Source organism: Rhincodon typus, chromosome 40 (assembly GCF_021869965.1).
Source record: "Rhincodon typus isolate 14 chromosome 40, sRhiTyp1.1, whole genome shotgun sequence".
NCBI classification, from domain to species: Eukaryota; Metazoa; Chordata; class Chondrichthyes; order Orectolobiformes; family Rhincodontidae; genus Rhincodon; species Rhincodon typus.
Window position 1 is genome coordinate 8,244,396 of NC_063371.1, and position 26,806 is coordinate 8,271,201.

Genomic DNA, 26,806 nt, shown 5'->3' on the forward strand with positions numbered 1-26,806 from the left:
TGAGCAAGACTGGTCACCAGATTGAAATTAAAGAGACTCTACCAAAAGCTCATTTAAAGGTAAGAACCAAGTTAGTTTACTTGAGTTTGTTTCGTGGATTCCAACTTAATTTGGAACTTGGAAAGATTCTGATAATCTTTGAGTTCATGTTGAATATCATTTTAAGTTCTAAGTAATGTACATATCTCAGTAATTGTTTGCCTCATGATGATCCTCCGAAAAGAATTTTGAATATTGTGCAAAGTTTCAAGACAAGATGAAAAGTTTAATATTGGATGCCTTGTAGAATCAAAGGTATATTAGTAGTCATGTCTGATATGATTCCTGCGTAATTTCTAAAGAGATCTTCTGAAGCCAAAATGGTTACCTAAAATTCAATGTGACTAAAATGGTCTCATCGTACCCTGATCATTCATGCATTAAAATACATGCCATGTAATTGTTTTTCTGCTCAATTTCTGTCTATTGAATTGAACACACACACGTTGTCCAATCTATTGAAGATGGATGTTGTATAATTGGAACCTAAAGATCATAAACAGTTGCACTGACACTAACAGACTGTATCTTATGGGTCTGAGCAAATTTCTATCCCAAAATGAGAATCTTGGCAGAATGCAGGGGTGTTTGCAAGTCTTATTTCCAACTTAAGTTGTCATTACAAGCAATTATCACTGTCCGGTTTGGAGCTGTATCAGCCATCTCACAAGGAAGTGAGGCAGGAGTGGCAATAGGTCAACAAGAATCAATCCATGGTTAAGTGAAAGAAGTTTTGATGGAATGTTTTTGAGCTCAACAACAGTAGACATATGCCTTATTTTCCTGTCCACTGACAGCCTCTTGCCCCTTCTCTTCCCTATTCCTAATTTCCCTGATTTCTTCATTCTCCACCCGCTCCCACCCCGCAACCCCGCAAAGCAGTGAGGATGTATAGTTCACTGCTTGCTAGCCAAAAGCCTTCCTCACTCTCATCCCCGCCTCCTTGACCTGACTAAACCTGTCTATCTTCTTTCTCACGTATCTGCCCCACCCTTCCCATGACCTATCTCCACAACCCCCTATCTGCACCCACCTATCATCATCCCACCTACCTTCCCCCAGCCCAACACCACTCCATCTATTTATTTCTGAGCTCCCTTCCCCCTCCTGAGTCCTGGTGACGGGTGTAAACCCCAAACATCGACTTTCTTGCTCTTCTGATGCTGCCTGACCAGTTCTGTTCCTCCAGCTCCACACTGTATTGACTCTGACCACAGCATCAGCAGTTCTTGACATCTCTGCCTTCAAGTTTTCTCCACTGAACTTTAGTGTTTGTTTGACCCTTTCGGGTGGGAGTGGATAGGGTGAACATGACAAACAAGCTGGTTCTTGTCCTCAACAGTTGTGCACCAATGCAAGTAGACTTGGAAGCATTACATGTCTGAAGCATTGAGAAACCAATCTGGTCACTCAGAAATGGGAGGCCTCTGGACAGAACCAGGACTAGATGTGTTATGATCTTGGTTGAGATAAGTAATCTTTAGCAAAGTAGAAGAAATCCAAATTCCCAGTTAGTGAGTGAAAGAATCAGGCTTCAAAATGCCACAGTTTAAAGGAAAACTTTGAACAAAGTAATAACAAAAGATTATCTTGGTGAACCTTCTGTACTTTAAAATCAAAACTGAGGTATTTTAAGCACGAGTTAACAAGAAAATAGCAGTCAAGTATAAACAACGAAGTAACAGTAAGTGTAAGATAAAACCGAGACTGAAGAGTTGGCTTGGCAGCTTATCCAGTGTTTTTGTCATCAATCCCGGTCATGAAATTCTTAACAACAGTTTTGAGGAGAACTTCAGATCCTCTTCTCGGATTTAACGTCGACTAAGCTTCTCTGACGTGACAGGAGCAAATGCTGGAGAAACTGAGCAGAAGTGATAGTATCTGTGAGGAGAGAAAGACAGGTAGCGTTTCGGGTCCTTTGAATTATTTTTGTCTCAGTATTAGGGATAGGAACTCTTTTTAATGTGCCGGCGTGCCAGTCCCTTTTAAATGGGCTGGCACACAGTTGCATATGATGGACAAGGAATTATGTCAGGACAGGCAAGTTTCACAGTCTGGCTGCAGGTTTTCACTCTAGAATAGTCATGAGAAAAATAATGTGCAAAAAAGGCCTAAACGCTTTAAAAATGAAACAAGTCATTCCAATGAATTTACTTGCTCGAAGGATGTGAAGGGTGTTCGGATGATTTTGCTTGGAGACAAAGCCAAGATAGAGCCTTGTCGCACATTGATTTGATTGAAACCAATCGGGACAGCAAAGGGGCTGGACTTGGCTGAAAGTTGGGTGCGGCGAAGCGCATGCCTGTAGCCGCAGCTTCGTCTATTCTTGCTGGACTGCCTCCAATTGGAAACCGTCTGGCATAAAGGGGAGGCTGCAGGAGGCATAAAAGAAATACGTTATTTAAAAATTATCGCAACCGGTCTGCGGCTGCAGTTTCTGCGTTTAGCTCTTTTTTGTGTTCGAGTCCGATTGATCAGCGCAGTTATGTCTTATCAAGGCAAGAAAAATATCCCACGTATCACGGTAAGGATTCAGGGCCATTATGGATGTTAGAGGTTGTTCTTTGAAATGCAGCGTTGCATTCAATTTGTGATTTCAGACAGAAATACTGATCCCTAGTGCCTGACTAAATGCAGTGCTCGAATATTGTTTCGATCGCCCGAATTGTCTAATTTGAATTCCGCAGCGACGTAGTTTTAATTTTGTGGGACCAAGGACAGCGACTGTGCAACCCTTGCAGGAGATAATGGCGGTGGCTGAATAGAGGCAGATGGGCGAGATTTCTCTCTTTCTCTCTCGTCCGCCCCTTCCCCTGTGTGTGATATGATTATATGATTTGCTTTTTAAAGGATTTGATAAGGCTAACAAATAGAAACGTCATTCCAAAAAGAATGCTTATTCAACGGTGAGAAATTCGCAAGTCCTTTCCAAAATGCAATAGATTATACGTTTAACGTAACCATTTCCCCGTTTCTCCCCAGCAGCATTCCAACAAAGATGTAGAATATGACAGATTTACTTTTTTCAGTATTATTGTGTTTAATATGATTTCAGTCTCGTGGTTTTATTATTTCTAACGAATTTTATTTCCAACACTGATTCATTTGTGCCATATTTGCAAATCAAGTGAGAATTAGCCTTGGAATATGCTGATTACACTTGTCTGCAAAATTCAGGGTGGTGTAGTAGATTTGAACCTCCACGTATAAAGGAATTCAGGAAAAATTTCACCTGGCTTCAGAAATAATTCAGCAGAAGAAACTGGTGGAAGAGAAAAATCTGCTTTGGTATTTAGTGCATTATGATGTGGAAATGGTGCATTTTTACAAGCAATGTTTTTGATCTCATTTCAGAATCCTTATGATGGTAAATTATGCTCACTTGTCAGAGGAGCAGGTCCCATGTACTGAAAACTGAAGAATATCAGTCTTTAAATGAAATCTTTACAAAATCTCTTCCAGAGTGAGCGCATGCTGGTAAAAGGAGGAAAAATCGTGAATGATGACCAGTCTTTTTTTGCTGATATTTACATAGAAGATGGTCTGATCAAGTAAGATGGTTTTGCTCAGCTTTGTAGCAGTCTTTAGAGAAGTATTTAATAAACCAACCCTTCCATTTAATAAAAAAACCAACCTGTTTGTTATGTACCCAGGCAAATTGGTGAAAATCTGATCGTGCCCGGTGGGGTTAAAGTTGCTGATGCCCATGGACGAATGGTTATTCCTGGGGGCATTGATGTCCACACCCGTCTGCAGATGCCCGTCAAAGGGATGACAGCAGCTGATGACTTTTTCCAAGGAACAAAAGCAGCTCTGGCTGGGGGCACAACTATGATCTGTAAGGTTCTGTTTTATTTTCAACTTTGAGTTTTTATGTTAATTTTCGTCATACATGGAACCCTAGTGTAATTAATTGGAAAAGGAAAAGTATGCAAGTTACATTGATTGGCAACAAAGTTGGTTAGTCAATGAATGGATGAATTGATGTAGAATGTGACCAAGTCACACTATGAAAAGCTAGCAATGTGTTGGCGTTGACCTCCTGCAACTCATGTCGTTTTGGCTATTAGTTACAATGGATGAGTAATAAGTTCAGATTTGAGATGTACCTCATTGTTTGATTTGAATTGCTTATCTCCAACTCCCACCTTCCCCAGCACCCTTGGATTTGATAATTCTCATGAATGATTTTTAAAATAAATGTTGTTCTTACTGTTTCCGTTTCTTGTCCCCTTTAAGTCAAAAAGGAAGGAAATGCTTCTGTGGCTGCCAGCAGCCCTCTGGTATTGTGCTCATGTGACAATTCTTTGCACAGAAGAGGAATCAGGGCTAAACACTTTTTGAAAAGTGGAAGGGGACTGAGACAGCTGAACCTGAGACCATCTTTGGGGAGAAATTTGGGAGGATGGACAGTGCCTGAGGTTCCACGTGATAGGCCGTGTTTCAATTGCGGGGTGCTTTTCTTTTTCCCCCAAAAAGACCAACTTACTAAGTTAGCAGGGACCCAACATTAAAGATTTGTTTGTTCAGCCAGACCCACCAGTAGAAAGCAAACCTAGGATTTAAAGGGGCTTTGCATGTGGTTGGATTCAGCTGAAGGGCTGCCATAGAGCTCGAGATCACCAAAATCTTGTCAAGACCTACAGTTTTGGAGGCCCTGCACGAATATCTCCTGGAGAAATTGTTGCTGTATTATCAGCAACAAGAACCTTGATGCTCTTGTTTTTATTTCTCGCATATGAACATTAGAAAGGGTTGCCCTTAGTGGGCCTTTGTGTGCTTGGTGCCTACTGCACCATCCACAAACATGAAGCCTGATTTCCAATGTTGGCTGCACTTTACGTTAGATCTGTATCTTAACTAAATACCTTGGTGTTTTTTTAAAAATAGTCAGTCTCTGTCTTGAATACATGTGACAACTCGGCATTCGTAGTTCTTTTGGGTGAGAATTGCTATGATTCAGAGCTCTTTCAGTTCTGAATTGCCATCCGCTTAGTTTGTGACATTGAACCAGAGTTCAATGCATCACCAGCCAGAGAAAACATCTTACCTTTGTATGAAACTTGTAACAATTTTTTAGGTTTTGATGAGATCAATTTTTGTTCATAAAAATTGTACAAAATAGAGATGAGGTTGAATGAATCTGTCCACTGAATCTTTGGTGCCCTGCCTATATGGCAGACGTGTACTTTGTCAGGTGATAGGATCAAAATTCCACCGATGAGGAGATCAGTTGCAACAATCATTGAGAGACTAGCTTGGAAAGATCAGGAGTTGAACTTGGGAAGCCACTTGCATTGAGTGGTGATCTAAGCCAATTTGAACTTACAAACCATCAAACAAAGGGTGGTTGAGTCTTTTCTTTATTTCACAGTGTTCATGGAAGGTACTAAATTGATAACATTGCATCAGGAGTGCAATTGATGCTGAAAATCAGCAGAAATGAAATTGAGTGCAATTTTGGCAAATCACAATCCGTACACAGTTGTCTTAAAGGTTACACTTGAATTGTGGGATCACAAAGAAGTTCGGCAGTCTTGCTGGAGTGGACTGGGTGCAGTAGAGCTGTCAGCTTTTTGACCCAGTTTGAAGTCCCAGCTAGAGTTTGGTCAAGTGCTTTTGGGCACCATCTGCATTCATCAGCCAGAGTGTGCCATTTATGAAGTGTGCAACAAGCTGAATCCCCGTATGTAAAATCTCTTGGCAAGAATGCTTGTTTCAGCCCATATGCTGTCAGCTGAATAAAGCAGCACTGTTCAAAATGGCTATGAGCAGCTGCATGCCAAAGATTTGGGAGTTTTGAAGCAATGTGAGTTACGATTGCTGTCAATGTCCAGTGCCTTGACTGAGGTTGAGAGCTTCAATCGACCTGCAGTTGGCTTGCAGAAATTGAAGTGCTTGCTTTGCTGCAGTGGGCTTCATGTGGTTAGATTGGATCTCAGGCTTCTGCTGAGTTGCTGGCCCAGTCAGGGCATCAGTTTGGAGGTTGGAATTGGCTTCATTCCGAGTTAAATTATGGAGAGGGAAATAACTTGGGCGAGGTCCCTTAAAATGTGCATGGACACAGGGGATAGCATATTGACTTTGTGACCTCCACAGTCAAAGAGTCTATCCATCTTTATTGTTTAAGATCATGTGGGAAAACAAAAGGAATACCCGTGCCTTGGGAATGGTAGTACATGAAGAATCAGTGCCTTCATAAGAGAAGGAAAGAATATTGACAAAAATAAGACAGCCAATCCTTGTATCTAAATTTGGAATTTGCTTAAGCTATCTGACAAACAAAATTGCCTCTTGTTAGGGATTAATATAAATATCTTTGCAGTTGGTGCTGTGTAGCCCTTGACCATCGTGTCTGGCATTACATGGGAACTGGATGGACTTAAATTTTCCTAAAAAGGTTTTGACTTTTTTTTTATGTTGCATTTTTAATTTTGGCAAAAAGGGTTAGTTTTGTGGAATGGTACAATAAAATATTATGCATGTCCCCCTTCAGAACATTGAGTGTGATTATGTGCTGTATTTAGAATTCGTAGCCATTTTAATATGGCACTTGCTTAAATTTGGATTGTTAGGCTTCTTTACTTCTTTGCTCTCGTTTACTTAAAATATTTGCTTGTGTGCACAGACATTTTTTAAAAAGAACATACATTGTTGAACAGTTATTTCTTTCTGAACAATGTTTTTCCTTTCATGCCTGTAATGACATAAAGGACTGATGTTGCATCGAGGTCCTTTGCTGCTTCATTCTGCATATTTTGTGTGAGGTTGTAGCATTGAATCTAGTCTAATGCTATAAGCTCTGAAGAAGGACACTGCATTCTCCCTTGGCCTGACCCATTGAAGTTTAACAATGATTATTCTATTTCAGGTTGGCCAACTTAGCAGTCAGTAGTTATTAAGCCTTTGCTGTATGCCCAACAGGGAGAAGTGAAAATGGCCAGTGCATTGCTTTTGCATACTTATGGTTGCCAGTTGACAGCATTATCAGAATGCCCTGAGTCCACTTGGTGTTTTCTCACCTCAGTGGTGCTGTGGACTGTAACAATGGCCCATCATCCAGGTCATGTAATGCAAACCAGAAATTACCCCACAACAGTGTATGGAAAGAACATGATACTTAATTTACTTAAAAGTGTGGTAAAACCTGAATGTCCCCTCTCCAACTTGTAATTGCTTTGTAAATCCAAGTGGTATTTACACCATTGAAAATGCTGTCACCAGGTATAATCCAAGTTGATGATTTCAGTCTTGTTTATTGTGTACAGTTAGAAAAATATGCTTGTGTATCAATTCGGAAGTCACTATTGTAATGAAAGACAGAACATTGGCAACAGTGTCCCTTCCAATCTTGCTGCAAGGCTGTACCTTTCACTTAGAAGGGCTGTGTTAATTTCTGCACATGTTGTAGGTTTCCATCAAATGAGTCTGTGCATCCATAATGGAGACTTACAACTCTGGAACTTATGTGTAAAATCTTCTTTCCCACCCCGGTAATTTTGTAATTTTACTATGTTCATTTCAGTTGACCATGTGTTGGCAGAGCCTGGAATTAGTTTGATCACTGCTTTCGAACAGTGGAGAGAATGGGCAGATAACAAGTCCTGCTGTGACTACTCTTTGCACGTTGATATCACAGAATGGTATAAAGGTCTTCAAGAAGAGATGGATTTCTTGGTGAAGGAGCATGGTAAGATCATATTATGAAATAGTTAGAAGTGTGTTAAATCTGGATTAATGATATGTACAGAACAAATTTTGACCTCTTAGTAACTCCATGGGCAGGTGTACTGCTCTGCCTGGTACTGCAATCTGTGATTGTTGCTTCTTGAAAAATTTAATTAACAAGATTTTACTCAGCCCTGTACTTGGGACTAGGTCTTAGATTATTCTACAAGGGGAAAAAAAAGTAGAAGGATGGTCAGACACCTGAAACTGTTTGAGGCCATCTCAGTCTGTATGGAATTATAGAATCTCTACGGTGCAGAAATAGGCTATTCGGCCCATATAGTCCACACCGAAGATCATCCCACCAATCACCGCTCCCTACTGTATCCACGTAACCCCACATTCACCATGGCTCTTCGACCTTATCCACACATCCCTGAACGTTATGAGCCATTTCAGCATGGCCAATCCACCAAACCAGCACAACTTTGGACTGTGGGAGGCAACAGGAGGACCTGTCGGAAACCCATGTAGACATGAGGAGAGTGAGCAGTCTCCAAACAGTCAGTCACCCAAGGCTGGAATTGAACCCGGATCCTTGTGCTGTGAGGCAGCAGTCCTGAACACAAAGCCACTATACCACCTGCATCTGACGGTCTTTCTCTCTGGCACAGCAATCCGTTGCCACTTGATAAGAAACATATGTTATATAAAACACTGAGCAAAACACTACTAAACATTTCCAAGATAGTGGGAACTGCCAATGCTGGAGAATCTGCGATAACAAGGTGTAGAGCTGAATGAACTCAGCAGGCCAAGAAGGGTCCAGACCCGAAACGTCAGCTTTCCTGCTCCTCTGATGCTGCTTGGCCTGCTGAGTTCATCCAGCTCTACACCTTGTTATCTCAGATTCTCCAGCATCGACAGTTCCCACTATCTCTGAAACGATTTTAACCCCACTGCGAAGCCTTTTTTTCTCTGAAGAAGGGTCCAGACCCGAAACATCAGCTTTCCTGCTCCTCTGATGCTGCTTGGCCTGCTGTGTTCATCCAGCTCTACACCTTGTTATCTGAGATTCTCCAGCATCGCCAGTTCCCACTATCACTAAACATTTCCGATTTTTTTTTTTTTTTTTTTTTTTATTCCTATCAGGTGTAAATTCCTTCCTTCTGTACATGGCCTACAAAGACCGCTATCAGCTCTCTGATGCCCAGGTAAGGCAGTAATAATACGGCAGAACTGGATGAAAAATGTGCTTGCTTCTTTGGTTTATAACCGTAATTTCTTTGTTGGTCTTTGTTTTATTCACAGATGTATGAAGCCCTGAGTGCAATTCGTGATATGGGTGCCATTGCTCAAGTTCATGCTGAGAATGGTGACATTATTGCTGAGGTAATTCAGTTGCAGGGATGCTACAGGCCCAAAAAATTCTAAAACTGAATTGAAGTTGAAATTTAAAAAAAATGTGCCCATTACATTAAAGAGGTTTGCCGTTTTATGGTGTGCTGAGTTAAGTAGTCTGTCCATAATAGTTTGAATTTACATGGAAATACAACCCAAGCTGACATGAGTTGAAGTTGAAGTTTATTTTCTCTTGATATGTGACCCCCAGTGAAGCAGAGTTTTGGTTTCTCCTGACCTGATCGATAGGAACATGACAGTAGGAACAAGGAAGGCCTTCAGCCCCATGAGCTTGTTGCGCTATTCACTGCTGATTAGCCTTTGCAGCATCAACTTGCTTTGGCTCTGCTTTCACAACTAGATTTAATTGCCCAACAGAAAATGAGCCCATGACTTGACACCACTGACTAAATTTCATGTCATTTCTCATGAACTGAATGCTTTTGGGGGTCTTTATTCAGAGCAGTTTTTGTGGCTCAGGATCAATTAAAATATCTGCAAACCAGCTCTACAGCTGAAGGTTTCATTTCTTTTAAACAGACGTCAACAGGGTCATGTTGAAAACATGACTGAAGTAGGACAACCATGGAAGCTAACTAGCCATTTGAACAAGAGAACTGCAGTTGTGCCCAGCATAACAGAAACAAAATTCAAAGACACCAACTTGAGTCCTGACTGAAATATCTGATCTCCTGATCTGATTGCCAATGCATCTGAACTAGTGAGACTGTTGATGATGCATAATATTTCAACCACACCAATAAATGAACTTTGTAACTGATTGAAATCATTTGATGTCAAGAAAGAGGCTCTCTTTCTAAACCTTATTTGGAAGAATGATACATCTTTAGAATAGTCAAGATGAATGTGACAGTTTTCCGAACACACATACTGGCTGAGGTTCCCTGTGCTTCATGCCACTATGCTTGGTTTAAATGGACCACATGCTCTGCTCCCTTGCCTCTGACTCCAGACCTCTTCCTGGAATTCCCAAGGCTGCACAACACAGTTTTTTCTTGTCATTTTTAATTCCGAGATGAGCTTCAGACGAACACATGCTCTTGTGAAGGCTGTTCATCTCTGTAGCATGATGACTCCACCCCAGGCTCAGCTTGTCTAATGCTGAAACCATGATTTGGTTCATCCTCGTGATGATTCCAAGTCACTGTCAGTTTTGTTCTAACATGCTCCTGTCAATAATTTTGAGGCCATGGAACATTTTGCTGCCTGAGTCCCAGTGGCATCAGCTCCGGTTCACCCATTATTGCTGTGTTTGACATATTACTTAGAACACCAATTGCCTTCAGTTTCAGAGTACAAGAATATTTTACCACAACTGAACTGTGAGATCTTGGTGTATAGCTTTGTTTTCTGTTAAATCTTTGAGAGTTTGGCTCCTTTATGTTTGACTTGGCTCCTCCTTGTTGTTGTGAAATGAGAGGCGGATCATTTTCTTTCTGGTCATTAATCTCTTAACGGTTGCTTCTTGGTGATTCTCTACGCTAACCACCGTACATTGCATTACAGGAACAACAGAGGATTCTTGGACTAGGTATCACTGGACCTGAAGGCCATGTTCTGAGTAGGCCAGAGGAGGTAAGAGGATAACAATCTGGGCTCATTTTAGGATAGCATATTTGCATAAACTCTTGGTGCAACATGACATTTCTAGCAAATTGGTGTGACCAAATGAAACAGATGGTGCAAAATGCTTATTCAGACATGCGGTGTACTGTTATTTTCTCAAACTTTTTTCTCAATTCAGCCATCAGTCAATGACTTTTTCCAAATGGAATTTTGTTGTTGGGAGCTTACACCATGTGTTACATTGTCGATGACCAAATAGATGACCATCAAAATTTTGCCACATTTTAAACAATGCTGGTTCTTCTGCTTTTTTAGTAATTGAAATATAATGCGAATTCAGATGAGTTCGCAAACATATTGCTCCTATGAAACCTGTGTTTATCCAGCCAGTGACCCCAGCCCGGATCTACAGAGTTAGCTACTTACACATAAAGTATAAGATGTATAAAAGTATAAAATATAAGATGAGGTATGTGGTATCACCATTGTTGAAGCTCCCTCGAACAACATCCTGTTGGAAGGTTACCATTGACCAGAACTGGATCAGCCATACAAGTACTGGTGTTACAGGATGAGGTCAGATGCCAGGAATCCTTCAGCAAATAATTCACCTCCTGACTCCCCTGAGCTTGCGCACCATCTGAAAAGTGCAAATCACTTGCCTCTAAGAGTGCAGCTCCAACAACACCAAGAAGGGAATTACAATGAAATTAGGATGGAGTGAGCTCCAGTGGACTGGGCAGCAAAGACAAGTAGGAAGCAGTGGCAGATGTTTAAGGAGGTAATTTATGACTGAGCCAAAATATATTCCAGTAAGGAGGAAGGTTTCAAAGAGAAGAATGAACTAACTGTAGCTACGTAAAGAAGCCAAGGAGAGCATTCCATTGAAAGAAAACACTAATAAGGAGGCAAAAGTCAGCGATAGCTCTGAAGACTGGGATCAATTTGGAATCCAGCAAAGGAGGACTAAAAAGATAAGATGGACAAAATAAAAAGTGAGGGGCACACTAGTGAGAAATGTAAAAGGTGACCATAAGATTTTTAAGTACATAAAAAAAAGGGCTCAAACCGAACATAGACCCCCTTAGAAAATGAATTAGTTATGGGGAACAAGGAAATAGTAGAGGAGTCAAACAGATATTTTGCAACGGTATTTACGATGGAAGCTATTTCAGAAATTGCATTAATACTACACAATACAGGGGAGAAATTAAGTACCAGTAGAGAGGTACCATCAGACAAACTAATGGGGCTAAAAGCAGCCAAGTCCCCTGGCCCTAATGGCTTGAATCCTAGAACCCTAGATAAGATCGCTATAGAGATAATGCATGCATTGGTTGTAATTTTACAAAGATCCTTGTATTCTGCAGAAGTACTAGAGGATGGGAAAACCTTGCTAATGTGCAACCCCTACTCAAAAAGGGAGGGAGGCAAAAGTGGGTAACTATAAGCTGATGAGCCTGACATCTATGGTTGGAAAATTGTTGGAATCCATCACAAAGGAAGCAACAACAGCATATTTTGAAAATCGTAATCTAATCAAGCAAGGTCAGTATGGCTTCATGAAATGGAAATCACAGAATCACGAAGTACGGAAAGAGGCCCTTGAGCCCAACAAGTCTGTACTGCCAAAAACAGCCACTACCTATTTTTGTCCTACTTCACTGCATTAGGTCCATAGCCTTGAATGCGTTGACACTTGAGGTGATCAGCCACATTTTTTTTTCTCAAGTTTTTGAGGTTTCCTGCCTCAACTTCCCACCCAGGCAGTGCATTTCATATGGGTGACAAAGACCTAACTCAAATGTCTTCTGAACCTCCTGCCTTTCACTTGGACAAGTGTTTTCGTGTCTGTATTAGCAAATTACGATTTGCAGTCAAATGTTTCAAGTTGCCTCATAGGAGCATTAAAAACTCGTGACATGACTCAGTGTCACACTTAAGACATTAGGGCATTTGGCTAAAAGCTTGGTCCAAGACATAAGTTGTAATGAATACCATAAAGTGGGAAAGTGAACAAGAGCTTGAGGATTTGGCCATTTAAGGTCCAGCCACCAGCAGTACAGCAATTAAAGTGAAGGATGCCCAAGAGCATCAGATGAGAGTTTGGTAGGGTTGGAAGAGGTCACAGAGTTAGGAAGGGGCTCGGATGAGTGTTTTAAGGACACGACATTGTTTGACTGACAGTCAATGGAGATCTGTAAACTGAAGACAATACACAAATTCGGCTTTGTGAGAGTTAAATCGTGTCTCACAAATGGATTGGAGTTTTTCAAGGCAGTTTCAACCAGTGTTCTCGAGGAGAAGCTGTATCTGTGTTGTATTTGGACTTTGAGAAGGCATTTGATAAGGTACATTTACAAAAGGAACAAGGATATTACCAAGACTGGAGGGTTTGAGTGAGAATGAGAGGCCGGATAGACTTGGACATTTTCTCATGCAGCATAGGTAGCTGACAGGTGACCTTACAGAGATTCATAAAATCAAGAAGGGCATAGATAAGATGAATATCCAAGGTCTCTTGCAGGGTAGGGGAGTCCAAAACTAGAGGTCATGTGTTTAAGGTGAGAGGGAAAGATTCAGAAAGGACTTAAGGGACAACTTTTTCATACAGGGCGGTGCATATATGGAACAATTTACCAGAGGAAGTGGCTGAGGCATATGCAGTTAAAACATTTAAAAGATATTTGGACAGGTACATGAACAGGAAAGATTTAGAAGGATGTGGGCCAAATGCAGACAAATAGGACCAGTTCAGTTTGGGAAACCTGGTTGACATGGACAAGTGGGGGCCAAGGGTCTGTTTCCACCCTGTATGAGTCTTTAAAATGTTAAGTCTGAGGATAACAGCCCATGGTGTTGACGGTCATATACTGCTGTGGATAAGGAGGCAAAAGTCAGCAATAGCTCTGAAGACTGGGATCAATTTGGAAGGAACCAGCGAGTGGGGGTGCATGGTACTTTTTCAGGTTGGCAACCTGTCCCTGGTGAGATTACACAAGGATCAATGCTGGGACTGCAACTGTTTACAATATTTAAAAATGGCGTGGAGGAAGGAAGCGACTGTGAAGTTGTTCATTTTGAAGGGAGAACACAAGAACAGAATATTATTCAAATAGAGAAGAACTGCTGAAAGCTACAACACAAAGGGACTTGGGGTTATTTGTTTGTGAAACATAAAGCTCGCACACAGGTGCAGCAGATAATCAGGAAGGCTCATGCACTGTTGGCCCTTATTTCAAGGGGGTGGAGTTTAAAAGTCTTAATGCAACTGTACAAGGTGCTGGTAAGACCACATCAGCATTTCAGGATTTCCAACACCTCATTTTCCGCTTGGGGACCCTACAGCCCTCCAGACTCTGTATTGAGTCCGATAGTTTTAGGGCCTAAACTCTCCCATGTCCCAGCACCCCCACCCCACACACAAGGCCTTGTTACCACATAGTCTGCCATTACACGCCCCCTGTTGTTAGTCACTAACAGTCCCCATTAACAACTACTCACCCTCCCAGCCTGATCGTTAGCAACTCCTTTGTCTGTCCAACTGTCTTTCTCTCTCTTTGGGCTCTATCCTATCGCTTACTCCCTACCCCACCCACCTCCCTATTTTCTGCATATAAACTGACGTTTTCCCAGCCACCATCAGTTCTCAGGAAGGGTCACTGGACCTGAAACGTTAACTCTGTTTTCTACACAGATGCTGCCAGACCTGATGAGCTTTTCCAACAACTTAGTGCAGTTTAGAAGAATGGAAGGTCATCTCGTGGAAGCATCTAAGATGGGCAAGGGGCTTGTGGAATGGTCGCACAATAAAGGGGCACCAATTTAAGACTGATGTGCGCAGGGATTTCATCTCTGAAATTTGAGAACTTTGGAACTCCTTGCCGCAGAGAAATTGTGTTTGTATAAAGCTGAGATAGATTCTTCATAAGTTGGGGAATTGAGTTATAGGGAAAGGGCCATAGGGTCAGCTGTGATCCTATCCTATTGAATGACAGAGCAGGCTTGAGCCAACAGCCTAATCCTGTTCCTCTTTGCTACGGTCTTAAGTTTGACAGCATCCAGGACAGAGTAGCCCTCTTGATAGATACCACATGCACAAAAAACATTCACTCTCTCCACTACAGTTGCTGAGTCACAGCAGTGTGAACATGGGAATATTTCCTCCAAGTCACTCATTCTTCTGATTTAGAAATGTATTGTTTGGTCAAAATCCTAGAGCTCCCAACTGGCAGTCTGGTGTTTGTACAAATAACATTCTGGCATGACTGATAACAAATTATCTTTAACGGTTCAAGAAGGCAGCTCACCACCACCAACACAAAGGCAACACAGAGTGGGTGATATATGCTGGTACAGCCGGTCCTGCCCAGAGACCATGATGGATTATGTAGAATTACTGCTGGACTGAGTACTGTCTGACTGCTGCTATGGAGTGTTTATTATGGGTGGAAGACAGCACTGATTTCTCTTGAAGTGCTTGTAATTAATACCAAAAGAATTACACAGAAACTGCTTGATGAGTGACTATAATTAGGTTATTCAAGTTAAACATGGGGCAACAGTTGTAATGATCTTGCTTTAAGATGAATTTGAAGATAGAACTTAATCCACAAACTAATGTAGCGTAGAGTACCCCACTAAATCTTTGCTCTTTAAAGAAATGAGAGTTTAGCAATGTAGTATAAGGAGTCATCGTCAGAGGAAGTCACTCTATCTTCTGCCTGCTTCGCCATTCAAAAAAAAGACATGGATGATCTCCTTCAATTTGACTATTTTGCCCTCACCTCATGTCCATGAGTATTCAAAATCAGGCTTTTCTGTCTTTCGATGAAGTCCAGAAATATAGTGAATTCCGAGGACCCTCAACCTTTTGAACACATACGTTTCTTCTGAATTCTGTTCGATGTCTTCTATTTCTAGTCTCCCCTGTCAGGGTAGAAAAATAAATCTGGTTCAAATGGTGTTTGAATGTACTGTTAACAATGAGACCATGAGAAATAAGATCAGAGTAGGCCTTTTGGTCCCTCAAGCCTTCCCCGCCGTTCCGTAAGATCATGGCTGATCTGTCTCAGGCCTCCACTCTTGATAGCCCTCAACTTCCCAATATTCCAAGAAACTGCTCTCCACCTCTTCAAATACTTGTTGTAATGATCAAATGTGTTGCACAGCAGGATGAATCCTGAGCTGCACGAAGGTAGAAACTAGGAACAAAATGAACTGGTCTGAAGTAGGAGCATATGAGGGTCTTTTGTTGTGGGACTTCAGAGAATTGTTGAGGTTTGTGATACAGCTTGTACAGTGGAGTGAATGGAAGCACTGAATCAAATGGTCTTTTGCTTGTATATTTAAGTTTTTCTTAGTGATATTTAATTATTGGTTGGTAAGACTCAATTCTTTGAATTTTTTTTTCCCCTGCGTTGTCAATAATGTTTCCTTTTTGGCAGGTTGAAGCAGAAGCAGTAAACCGGGCTATCACTATTGCGAATCAAACCAACTGCCCACTCTATATAACCAAAGTGATGAGTAAAACTGCTGCAGATATTATTGCCCAAGCCAGGAAGAAAGGTACGTAGAACAAAACTGGAGGGTGTAGGTTTAAGGCGAGAGGCGAAAGATTCAAAAAAGACCTAAGGGGTAACTTTGTTACACCCAGTGTGTTGCAAGCATGGACCGAACTGCCAGAGAAGGTGGTGGAGGTGGGGTACAATTAAAACATGTAAAAGGTCTCTGGATGGGTATGTGAATAGGAAGGATTTAGGGGAATATAGGCCAAATGCTGCCAAATGGGTCCAGGTCAGTTTAGGATATCCAGTCGACATCGATGAGTTGGACCGAAGGTTCTGTTTCCATGCTATATAACTCTGACTCCTAAGACCCCTTCTTGAGTCTGGAACATGTTCTTCCACCCCTGTAACCTTGATTTTAACCAATCTAAAGCCTGTTACATCTGTGATTCTGCACAATGCTGGAGTTTAAAAAAAAAAAAATCAATCAAAGTTATTTTTCCTAGTGTCTGACATTGTGTTACTCCAGTTGATGGATGGTATATCTGGCTGGTGGCCATTGATGCGGCAGTGCATCGATCTCCATGTCTTTCTTAAATAAAATTGGGATTATTTCACAAGAGTGAGTTGGAGTGTTGACTAGAGTAGTGCTTAAGCAAACAGTTACTTGCATATGGTTATCATTTGAGAAAATTTCCAAATAATACAGTGACATCCAAGTCCACAGGCCATTAGAAGAGCCTTGTGGCTGTCATTCTCAGACACCCAGCAAGATAAATGATAAATCCATCTGACCTTCGATAAATATGGTTTGATGACTGAATATTGGCCAGCACACCGTGAGAACTCCCTACTCCTTATCAGAAAACCCACCGTGTGGAAGCGGGCTATTTGGTACACTGGCCTTCGGAACAGCGTCCCACCCAGACCCGCTTCCCTGCCCTATCCTTGTAAACCGTGCATTTCCCATGACTACACCACCTAGCCTGCACGTCCCTGCACACTAAACAATTTAGCATGGCCAATTGACCTAACCTTTGGACTGTGAGAGGAAACCAGAGCATCTGGAGACACCCAAACAGAACACGGGGAGAACGTGCAAAGTCCACACAGACAGTCGCCGATGCTGGAATCGAACCCAGGTCCCAGGCACTGTAAGGCAGCAGTGCTCACCTCTGAGTCATCCTTCACTTAGTGCCATTAGCTGACCCGTACATGATGGTCCTCAAACTGCCGTATGTAATATATCTTTTTAAAATGTTTTAGTCAGAAATTAACCAAGGAATCAGCACCAATAGATGACGGCATTTTGAGTTGACTCAGTTAAAGAGGAATGTAGTTCTGAACAGTTTCACAGAGCTAATGAGCCTTGTACTCTATTCTCACAGTTACAGGACCTGCACTATATTAGGTATAAATGTAAGATTTTGGGTGTGGGAGCCACAGGTGCCTAAAACAGGCAGTAGAGTATTGGTCAGTCATTTTAGGGTAGTTTCTAAAAACATAATTTACACATCATAGCTAAAGTTTTAGGTGTATTGGAAAAATATACAACCTGTGATTGATAAGAATACTTTACTGATTTCAGCGAATGCAAAGACAGTCTGCACAGTTAGGACAGCATTTTGCCTTCACCCAAGTATTAGAGAATTCTTTCCCTGGTCTTCCTTTATCTTCCTTCATCATCTTAAAGTGAAGCAGGTGGTTTTGCCACAACTTTAAGCTTGGTATATATACTTTGCTTCTTGCGTCTAGTAATTTAGGCCATGACATTCATTCCTTGAAGATTTCAAACCAATGAGTACTGAATAGCTGCCCAAGATGTTAACCATGTTTCCCCTCCATTTCTGCAACTAAACTTGAGCTCAAAACCACCTTTTTACTTACCTCATGCTGAGGGTCGCTTGTCAGCTTGTCCTGAACAATCATAGACAAAGGGGTGCTCAAGGTACTTATTGGGTCTGTAAAAGTAGAAGGCTGAATCAAGAGACGGAGACATTTTGAGGGACTGTTGATGCATTTTTGCAGAGAAAGGAAGAAAATAGCCTTCTGCTGAGATGCACTTCTACCATCTCATTATTATGTACCTATCTTGTACTATTTGCAAAAACAATCATCAAGAAAAGGCCCCATTTCTTAGATGCAGTCATATCAAATGTTTGTGACAGGGAAAGTGCCCATTTTGAAGGCCGGGGGATGAGGAGCGTGCATTTCCTACAAGCAGAGCCCATACAGCAAAAGAAATGACAATAAAGCAACAGATTGTTTGGCCCAACCAAGAATTTGGTTTGTTGGTTGTTGTCCCAAGATGTGATCGTTCTAGTTCCAGTTGGCCTGTCACGCCTGTGCAAGCTCTTGGAAAGAGCTGTTCAGTTTTGTCTCGCATTCCATCCTTTTGTATATAACTTTGCAAATTTGTCATTTCCAAGCAAACGTCCAGTAAGGCTCCTCAGGTCTATTACATTTCACATAGTTTATTCCAGATCTGAACAACCCTCTGTGTGAACAGATTTCTCCTCTTTTTAGTTCACTGGTTGTTTTTGCAAATTGTTTTAAATGTATGACCTCTCATTAGCTGCTTGCTAGCCTGGAAAACAGTTTATCCTTGCTCGCCAAGAATTCGACAATTGAACAAAAGTACTGGCATTGTATGCACTTGCTTGTGCATGATAAGAGAAGAAGCTGAACATGTATCATGTAATACTGCTCAAATTTCGTTGTTCGTGGATTTAACACTGTGCATTTCTCTCAGGGCAAATCTTGATTTAAAAAAAATTATTTGTGGAATTCCTTTTTCCTGGCAGGTACTGTTGTGTATGGGGAACCGATTACTGCAAGTCTAGGCACTGATGGGTCGCATTACTGGAGCAAGAACTGGGCTAAGGCAGCTGCTTTTGTGACTTCTCCACCACTGAGTCCTGATCCAACCACGCCAGACTATCTGAACTCCTTGCTATCTTGGTATGTTTGGTGCTGTTTCCCTAGTCACTTGAGCAACATGTTTTACGTAGGTGAAGTGTCATTTTGGACATCAGCAATTATGTATTCACAAGTTGGGCCAGATTAAGCAAAACCCATAATTCAAGTCTTTTGGTCCAAGTAGGGTTTTGATGCTATCTACTCCATCATCAACGAGCAAAGACTTAAAATATCATTGAAGACTTCACTTAGAAGGGGAAGAACAAATATAATCAGGATTATTCCGGCATTGAAGGATTTATTGCAAGTAGCGACTGAGACTAAAGCCTGACCATAATTTAAGTGTGAATTGTATCATATATGATGAAGGAAATTTCCCATTGATGACTGTTGCTACTGTTGATTGACGAAGCATGTGTGTTTGGTAAAAAGCTTCGCTCAGTCCTTCTTTCATTTCCTCTTCCAGTTATTATTCTAATTGTTTTTGCATATGTTCCACCAACATTCAATCAGACAGTCTGGCAAAATTTCCCCCTCAGACCAATAAGAATAATCCGAGAGATACGAAAATGTTTACACTCTTGACCCCTGCTTCTCAACTTCCTGCTACTTTTCGACGTTTTTATTCTTTGCTTCTGAGAGGATGAAAGAAATAAATTGCTGAGTTTGTATCAGGTTTTGACATCCTTGGACTGACTTATCCCCTCGAAGCCAATGAAATGCCTTTGAAATGTAATTGCTGTCGAAATGTAAAAGCTTGGCAGCCAACTTAAACACAGCAAGTTCCCTCAGCAGTAGCTGTCATGATGAGCAGGTCATCTCTTCCATGTGGTGTTGATGAAGGGATATAACTTAGAACACTGGAGACAGCTCCCCCACTCTGGTTCACAATAATGTCATGGGATAATTTGCATCTACCTTAGAATGTTGATTAGTTGAAAGAAGACACAAAGGCCACATCCATGCTTCTATTGGACTGTCAGCCCAGATTTTGTGTTGAAGTGTGCAGAGTGAGAACTGAAACTAAAATGTCAGACTCAAATGGAGGTGCTTTCCATGGAATACTTGCTAACAGTCTTACTGGTACATGACTGCAAAGTGTTGCTTCCTTGCATCATTGTCCAGGTGGCCCAGTCTGCAGTAAGGGGTTTGATGACTGAGCTAAGTTGTGCCTTGCCTCAAGTACTACCTAGTTAAATCTTAAGTCAAGTATTTTTTTGTCAACTGGGCCCATTGGCTGATGGGATTTGGAATTTGAACTATTTTCACTTCATTCAAACTCCGTGGTAACTGAAGTCAATTTGGATGTGTATTCTAGCTGTGCCTTGAGCAATTATTCTGCCCGTGTAAATTACTTTAGTTTGTGTAGCTTAGTACCACAGTCAGACTGAAAGTCCTTTTAAACATAATTTTATGTTTTATCAGTCAGTACGTTGAGTGGATTCAGTAAGCACCCCTGTTGACCGTCAGTGTTTCTATGTATCTTTTGCCTGTATTTACAGTGGCGATCTGCAGGTCACTGGCAGTGCACACTGTACTTTCAATACATCTCAGAAGGCTTTAGGCAAGGATGATTTCACGCTGATTCCTGAAGGTACGAATGGAATTGAAGAGAGGATGTCCATTGTTTGGGATAAAGCTGTGGTAAGTACCACGTTGTCATGGAAAGATTTAAGAAACCATTGAGGTTATGATGAAAGAAGGCTAAGAAGCAACCCTGTCAAGAAACTGCTGAGATGTAACTTGCTCCTTCAAGGCAAGGCTGAGTAATAGAACAGGGTTGCACAAGTTAAAAGGTCCAATCCCAATGACGTTGATCACTGTAGACCCTCTCAAAAATTCTTTACGTGTGTGATTGAGCATGGTGATATTTGTATCTTGTGTCATGAGGAATGTAACGACAACAAGGTGGGGATGCACTAATTAGATTGAGTGGGAAGTATTCTAAAAGCTATGAAGATGTGTTGGATGCCTTTGTGGTATCACCAGTGACCAAGCAGTGCTTTCCAATGGAAATGTTTCTTGTCACAATACAGGTCTCTGGAAAAATGGATGAAAATCAGTTTGTAGCGGTGACCAGCACCAATGCTGCCAAGATTTTTAACTTGTACCCCAGGAAGGGGCGTATTGCAGTGGGATCAGATGCTGACATTGTGATCTGGGACCCTGACATTGTCAAGACAATTACTGCAAAGAACCATAGCCTGGTAGGTTGACTATTTCAGTCCAAGTAAACACACCAGTCCGTCACTTGTTCCGCAGTGGCAAACAAATAATTGTGTGTAATTTTGTTAGTTTCACCAAAGTCAAAAGACTCCAAATAGAAATGTTGACCAGGAGTCAGAGTTTTTTCTGCCCCCTGATTATCACTTGGGCAGAGGTCTCCCATTTAAGCAGGACGTCTTGTGCTACAATTAATGCTGAAGTCGTTAAGTTCACGAACCTCTCTCGAAATGCCCAGAAATTCACTCGGTATTGGTGATACAAACTGGGTAGCCAACTCTTCAAATCTGGTAGCTGACTTGATAGAAATAATTTCAAAAGATATGTTTTCAGCCAGGAGCCAGAAAACAAGGAACATTGGGATGCGTTTTAAGTTTTTTGGTCCTTTTGAACAACCGTTTCTGTTTCAGAGATATTGGTCAAAACTCCATTTTTATTTGCTATAGAATGGTGTAGCACAGACAGAAGCCAATTAAGTGTCAGATATGTGCCAATCAGTCCCACATTCCTTTCTCCACTGACTCCAAAATTGCTGTCAAAATTGTTCCACCACCATTTGAGACCGCGTGCTTTCCAGATCGCAGTTTAGGTTGGTAAACAATTTGGAAATGGTAAGAGAATAAGAAAGACTTGTGATGAAGACTGACTTAGTGAGCATGACCAAGTGAGGAAGAGGCAGAATAGAGAAAAGTTGGTGCAATGTCCAGGTCAATGGCAAGTACAGCTAAGTTGATTATACCAGATGCTGCCAGGATCTACCTTGGTCTGACTCCACTGATCTCAGTGGAATTCAAACGCAGTTGGGATAGGGAGAGTAAACATTTGACCAGGCTTCTTGCATCCGATCTCTGTCCTGTGATCTTCAGTGGAAATGTCCTTGTTCAGGAATGCTGACTGAAGATGGAATCGTGTTCAATTGTTATGCCTTTCGCGGACAAAAAGGTCACCAGGACTCTCTCCTCTGTTTTGGACATGGAGAGCAACCAGTTCCACATGTTTGCAGAGAGGTGTCCAAGGAACAAAATTCCATGGGGGAGGAGGGAAAATGGGGCAAAAGGATCAAGAATGCATTTTGCAGCATGGATGTGATTTCTGTGCAGGTGACTGCTGCATAATCCATGATCCTCTCTGCTGTTTCTATTTTGTTACAATCAGGCAGTGGAGTACAATATTTTTGAAGGAATGGAGTGTCGTGGGGCACCCTTGATTGTCATAAGTCAGGGTAAAATTGTCTATGAGGATGGCACGGTGCATGCATCAGAAGGCTCTGGACGCTTCATCCCCAAGAAACCATTCCCTGACTATGTATACAAGAGGGTTAAAGCAAGGAGCAAGGTAATTACTTATCTAGATTGTCAAAAAAAGTGGCTTTTCCATGACGTGCTGTGAAGGCTGTGTTGCCGAAATGTCTGTTGAAGATCATGTATGACTCTGACTCTGCAAAGCTTTGATGCAATTCAGTATAATTGAAAAATCAATTAGCTCTTACACTGGCAAGACAAACAGAAATTGCTGAAGAGTCTAAGCAGGTCTGGCATCTTCTCCACCACTTCAATTGTGTTTCAGATTTCCAGCATCTGTATTTTAACTTATTTGTGTCCTGTTCAAATACAATAACTTTGGATTTCTGGAAGGTAAGCACAGACATGGAATTTTAACCTGGAAAGTTTTTTTTTGGACAGCAGTTACGAAGTCTCATTCCACATTTTGATTGTAGACTGGTACTGCTGCACAATGCCTAAATGCCCTTCAGTTTTGACATTAAACTGAGACCTGTTTCAGTGGATCAGCTGGACAGTGAAGATCGTACCACTGCATTTTGAAGCATCTTGTGCACTGAGTTCATCTGCTGATTTGATGTGCTCAACTCCTGCTAGGGAAGACAAGCACAGATCGATGTTTCCAAAGTGCAAGCAGACAAAACAGTCTGCTCACTCTTGAGCATGAGTGTCGCAAGTCTTGCTTTTCTGCCGTGTGCTTCCATGTGTGTCTTACACTCTCTCTCTGTCTCTCTCTCTCTCTGTCTCTCTCTCTCTGTCTCTCTCTCTCTGTCTCTCTCTCTCTGTCTCTCTCTCTCTGTCTGTCTCTCTCTGTCTCTCTGTCACTCTCACTCTCACTCTCTCACACACACCTGTTGCTTCAACATAGGTGCTTGCACTAAAAACTTCAAGTATTGTTCACTCTGTATGAAAAGATTTTTTTTGATACTCCTGTTATCTGCATGGAATCCACAACCCCTATGCTACATTCACAGTTGCTTTATTGCTAGGTCTAAAAAGAGGTGCCTTGATTAAGAACCTTTTGAGGTTTAAAATTTCACTCCAAGTGTAACTGACTTAATTAATTAAATCAGCTGCATTAAAACACTGCACTTTGGGGTATCGCATGTGAGAGTCAGTTGTGTTTACATCTTGATCACATGGGTTTTAACATCATCACTTTTTCTCTGCCAGTTAACTGAACTGCGAGGAGTTCCCCGGGGGCTCTACGATGGTCCTGTCTGCGAGGTTTCAGTGACGCCCAAATCCGTCACACCTGCTTCCTCTACTAAGACTTCACCTGCCAAGCAGCAAGCACCGCCTGTGCGAAACTTGCACCAGTCAGGATTCAGTTTGTCTGGTAAATGTGTGTTTCCTGTTTTATTACCTCTCAAAATAATCATAAGGTAGTCTAATATTTGTATTCAGTTTAATTCTCAACCAGTCTTTGAGTCAGACATTGATCAGTTATGTAGAATAAGTTAACTTGTGATTACTTTTGTTCAAGTCTGTGATCTTTAATAATGTAAGCTAGCAGTGCAATTATCTGTCTTAACTGGACTGATTTAATATGTGCTCACTGGTGCTTTCTCTCATTCGCGTTCTGGCAAGGGGTAGAGTGGTCTTGGTGAAATGTACGTTGCTGAGTTCAGCTGGGCTCCTTATCAGAAAGGGAATATATCATTGCTGCTTCAGAACATGATCTGTTCTGGCCCAGAGAATGCATGAGTCAGCAAATAATGAGACCTAACCTGCTGATAGTTTGAATCTCAGATCGTGAAGGCAAACTGTGCATATCAAGAGTGCTCACTGTAGTCACGAGATGAGCAATGGTGACAACAACAAAAAGTTGCCAATGAGAAAGTGCTCACTGCAGCATAAGAGGGCATTGGATTATCCAGACCCTGCAGTCTGCCAAGATGTCTTGAGCTTTCGTGGAAATTCAGAGGGTAGCACGGTGGCGCAGTGGTTAGCACTGCTGCCTCACGGTGCCAGGGACCCAGGTTCGATTCCACCCTCGGGCGACTGTCCGTGTGGAGTTTGCACGTTCTCCCTGTATCTGCGTGGGTTTCCTCCGGGTGCTCCAGTTTCCTCCCACAGTCGCAAAGGTGTGCAGGCTAGGTGGATTGGCCATGCTAAATTGCCCATAGAGTTCAGGGATGTGCAGATTAAGTGGGCTATGTGGGATGGGTCTGGGTGGCATTGTCTGAGGGTCGGTGTGGACTTGTTGGGCCGAAGGGCCTGTTTCCACGCTGTTGGGATTCTATGACAAATGTGCACTTTAACCAGTTGTTTCTGCACCACAGAATATTGAATATTGAGCAAGTGGGCGGGAAGAACAGAATTTTTGATGTGTTACGCTTCAGGGAGTCAGTGCGTGGGTGGATTGGTGGATGCTGGTTACCATGGGGAGAATTGAATATTTTTAAGGATATGTACCTCTCTCTGCATTCTAATGTTTTTTCCTCTCCCATCCTTTCCAACAGGTGCACAGGTGGATGACAATTTGCCTCGTCGTACTGGCCAACGCATTGTAATGCCTCCTGGTGGTCATGCAAATATCACAACGCTTGGATGAACATCCATTCTGCTGTGGTGTTGGCAGAGCCATCAGCTTTTTTTCATTTTTTTTTAAGAGCCTGTGACGGTTACTGTGGACAAATAATCCTAGGTTTGTGTAACAGCCCTCCCCCCCCCACCTCCCAGTATTATAATTATCACCAAGAAAACAAATGAAGAGAAATATTCTCATTCTTAAATCCTGCACAGCATTAAGACACATAGAACATTTAGTGATGAAAGAACTTCAGCACCCATCTGGTTTGTAGGAGATAGGAGTGGTTTCCTGGGACTGTAGATTGTTGTAGAATAGAGTTGTTGCCAATGTTTATTCTTAAGCTGCATGGTTGAACAGTGATCAGGTTCTCGCATGAAGAGGAATAAGGTGGCCTCTTGACAGTTACTCACTTGACTAATTAGGCCGCTTGTGAGAGAGAGAGAAATTGAAGTATCGTTTGTTATCATTGTAGCAGAGTTCTAATTCAAACTCTGAGATGGTGCTGTTTACTCAGTGCCAGAACATAACTTCCTCTCTGTTTATACTCTAAAGTAATAAATAATCATCTACAAATATTTAACTGTAATACTTCTTGAATTTGTTGGGTTAAACCTTTATTCTCAAAAATGCACACTTAATATAATTTTAAATTTTCTGATAATGCAGCTGCTGATGAATTCGGTGTTAGGTTCTTCAGGGAATATTTTATTCATGGAAAAACTGGCCACTGGAAATCTGAATGAACAAGGTGTTAATAGGTACGACAAGGGCTGAAAATGGCATGATGCGTTGATATAAACTCAGTTGCAGCCTCTGAGGTGTCTGCTGTAAATTTCCAGCAACAAGTGGCCTTCACTGTGTATCTAGAATACCATTTGCTTGCCAAGTGTGAGTACCAATCTGAATTCTTAAGTGTAACTGTTGTGCATGTGTGCGCATATACATAAAATACTGGCAGGATTTGTACAGAGAAATGTAAAGCCTCAAATATGTGAGGGAAAGGCTGATAGTAATCCTAATAGCAGAAGAATTGTCTTTTAATGATGAGGTTGTCCAACTACCAAGCTTGCTCTTCATTTGATCACGGGCTATCATCATTGCACCACGTGTAGATCTCTTCCTAGCTGCTCTGAGACATTGTCCACTTGCCCATCAGTCAGTATGTCGTGTTGTTTTGCCTACGTGATCTCAACAGGCTTCACTGTTGACTTCCTCTGTGGAAGCTCAAAATGCATTTTTCTTCTTTGAATTGATTTTTTTTTTCAGACTGCACACACTACATGAGCTAGTAGCATGTTCATTTATGACTTGCTTGAGTTTAGCACTGGATGATTTTAATACATAGATGGGAGAGTTTGAAAACTTAACTGACCACAGTGACTTGATGCTCAAAAACTCATTGTAGTTTTGAAATGTTGTCTTGATGGCTTTTTTTGCTCCTCCAATTCTGTGTTGTATTCTTACTGAAAGAAGTACTTTGTGTTTTCATGGCATTCATGTTGATAAGGTTCTCCTGTTGTACTTTTCTTCCCTCTGCCATTGTTGTGTTTAATAAAGGTCTTGTGATTTATTCCATAAGGGAAGATTGATAAAACATCATGGTTTACTGACATGAACTGCTAATAAAACAATTACTGTTTAAAATA

General features: G+C 41.5%; 1 protein-coding gene across 3 annotated transcripts; it reads left to right on the forward strand.

Moving 5' to 3' along the window:
- On the forward strand, window positions 1-26,806 carry LOC109912340 (dihydropyrimidinase-related protein 2). Of its 3 annotated transcripts, none has more exons than XM_048618768.1 (14): window positions 1-59; window positions 3,502-3,590; window positions 3,693-3,877; window positions 7,565-7,729; window positions 8,860-8,921; window positions 9,019-9,099; window positions 10,636-10,704; window positions 16,143-16,263; window positions 19,007-19,163; window positions 20,624-20,765; window positions 21,158-21,328; window positions 22,500-22,679; window positions 23,798-23,969; window positions 25,090-26,806. In XM_048618768.1, the coding sequence occupies exons 2-14, from the start codon at window positions 3,511-3,513 to the stop codon at window positions 25,179-25,181; spliced, it is 1,677 nt and encodes a 558-aa protein (XP_048474725.1). In that variant the 5' UTR covers window positions 1-59; window positions 3,502-3,510; the 3' UTR covers window positions 25,182-26,806. The 3 variants fall into 3 exon arrangements, with proteins under 3 accessions (XP_048474725.1, XP_048474723.1, XP_048474724.1); XM_048618766.1 differs by lacking the exon at window positions 1-59 and adding an exon at window positions 2,390-2,563; XM_048618767.1 differs by lacking the exon at window positions 1-59 and adding an exon at window positions 2,390-2,563 and having other exon boundaries at window positions 23,798-23,963.

Excerpts from the sequence above, each read along its gene's own strand:
- LOC109912340 (XM_048618766.1), top strand. The coding sequence starts at position 2,525 with ATGTCTTATCAAGGCAAGAAAAATATCCCACGTATCACG. Across the intron at positions 16,264-19,006 it reads TGCCCAAGCCAGGAAGAAAG|GTACTGTTGTGTATGGGGAA; the intron begins GTACGTAGAACA and ends TTTTCCTGGCAG. Across the intron at positions 22,680-23,797 it reads GGGTTAAAGCAAGGAGCAAG|TTAACTGAACTGCGAGGAGT; the intron begins GTAATTACTTAT and ends TTTCTCTGCCAG.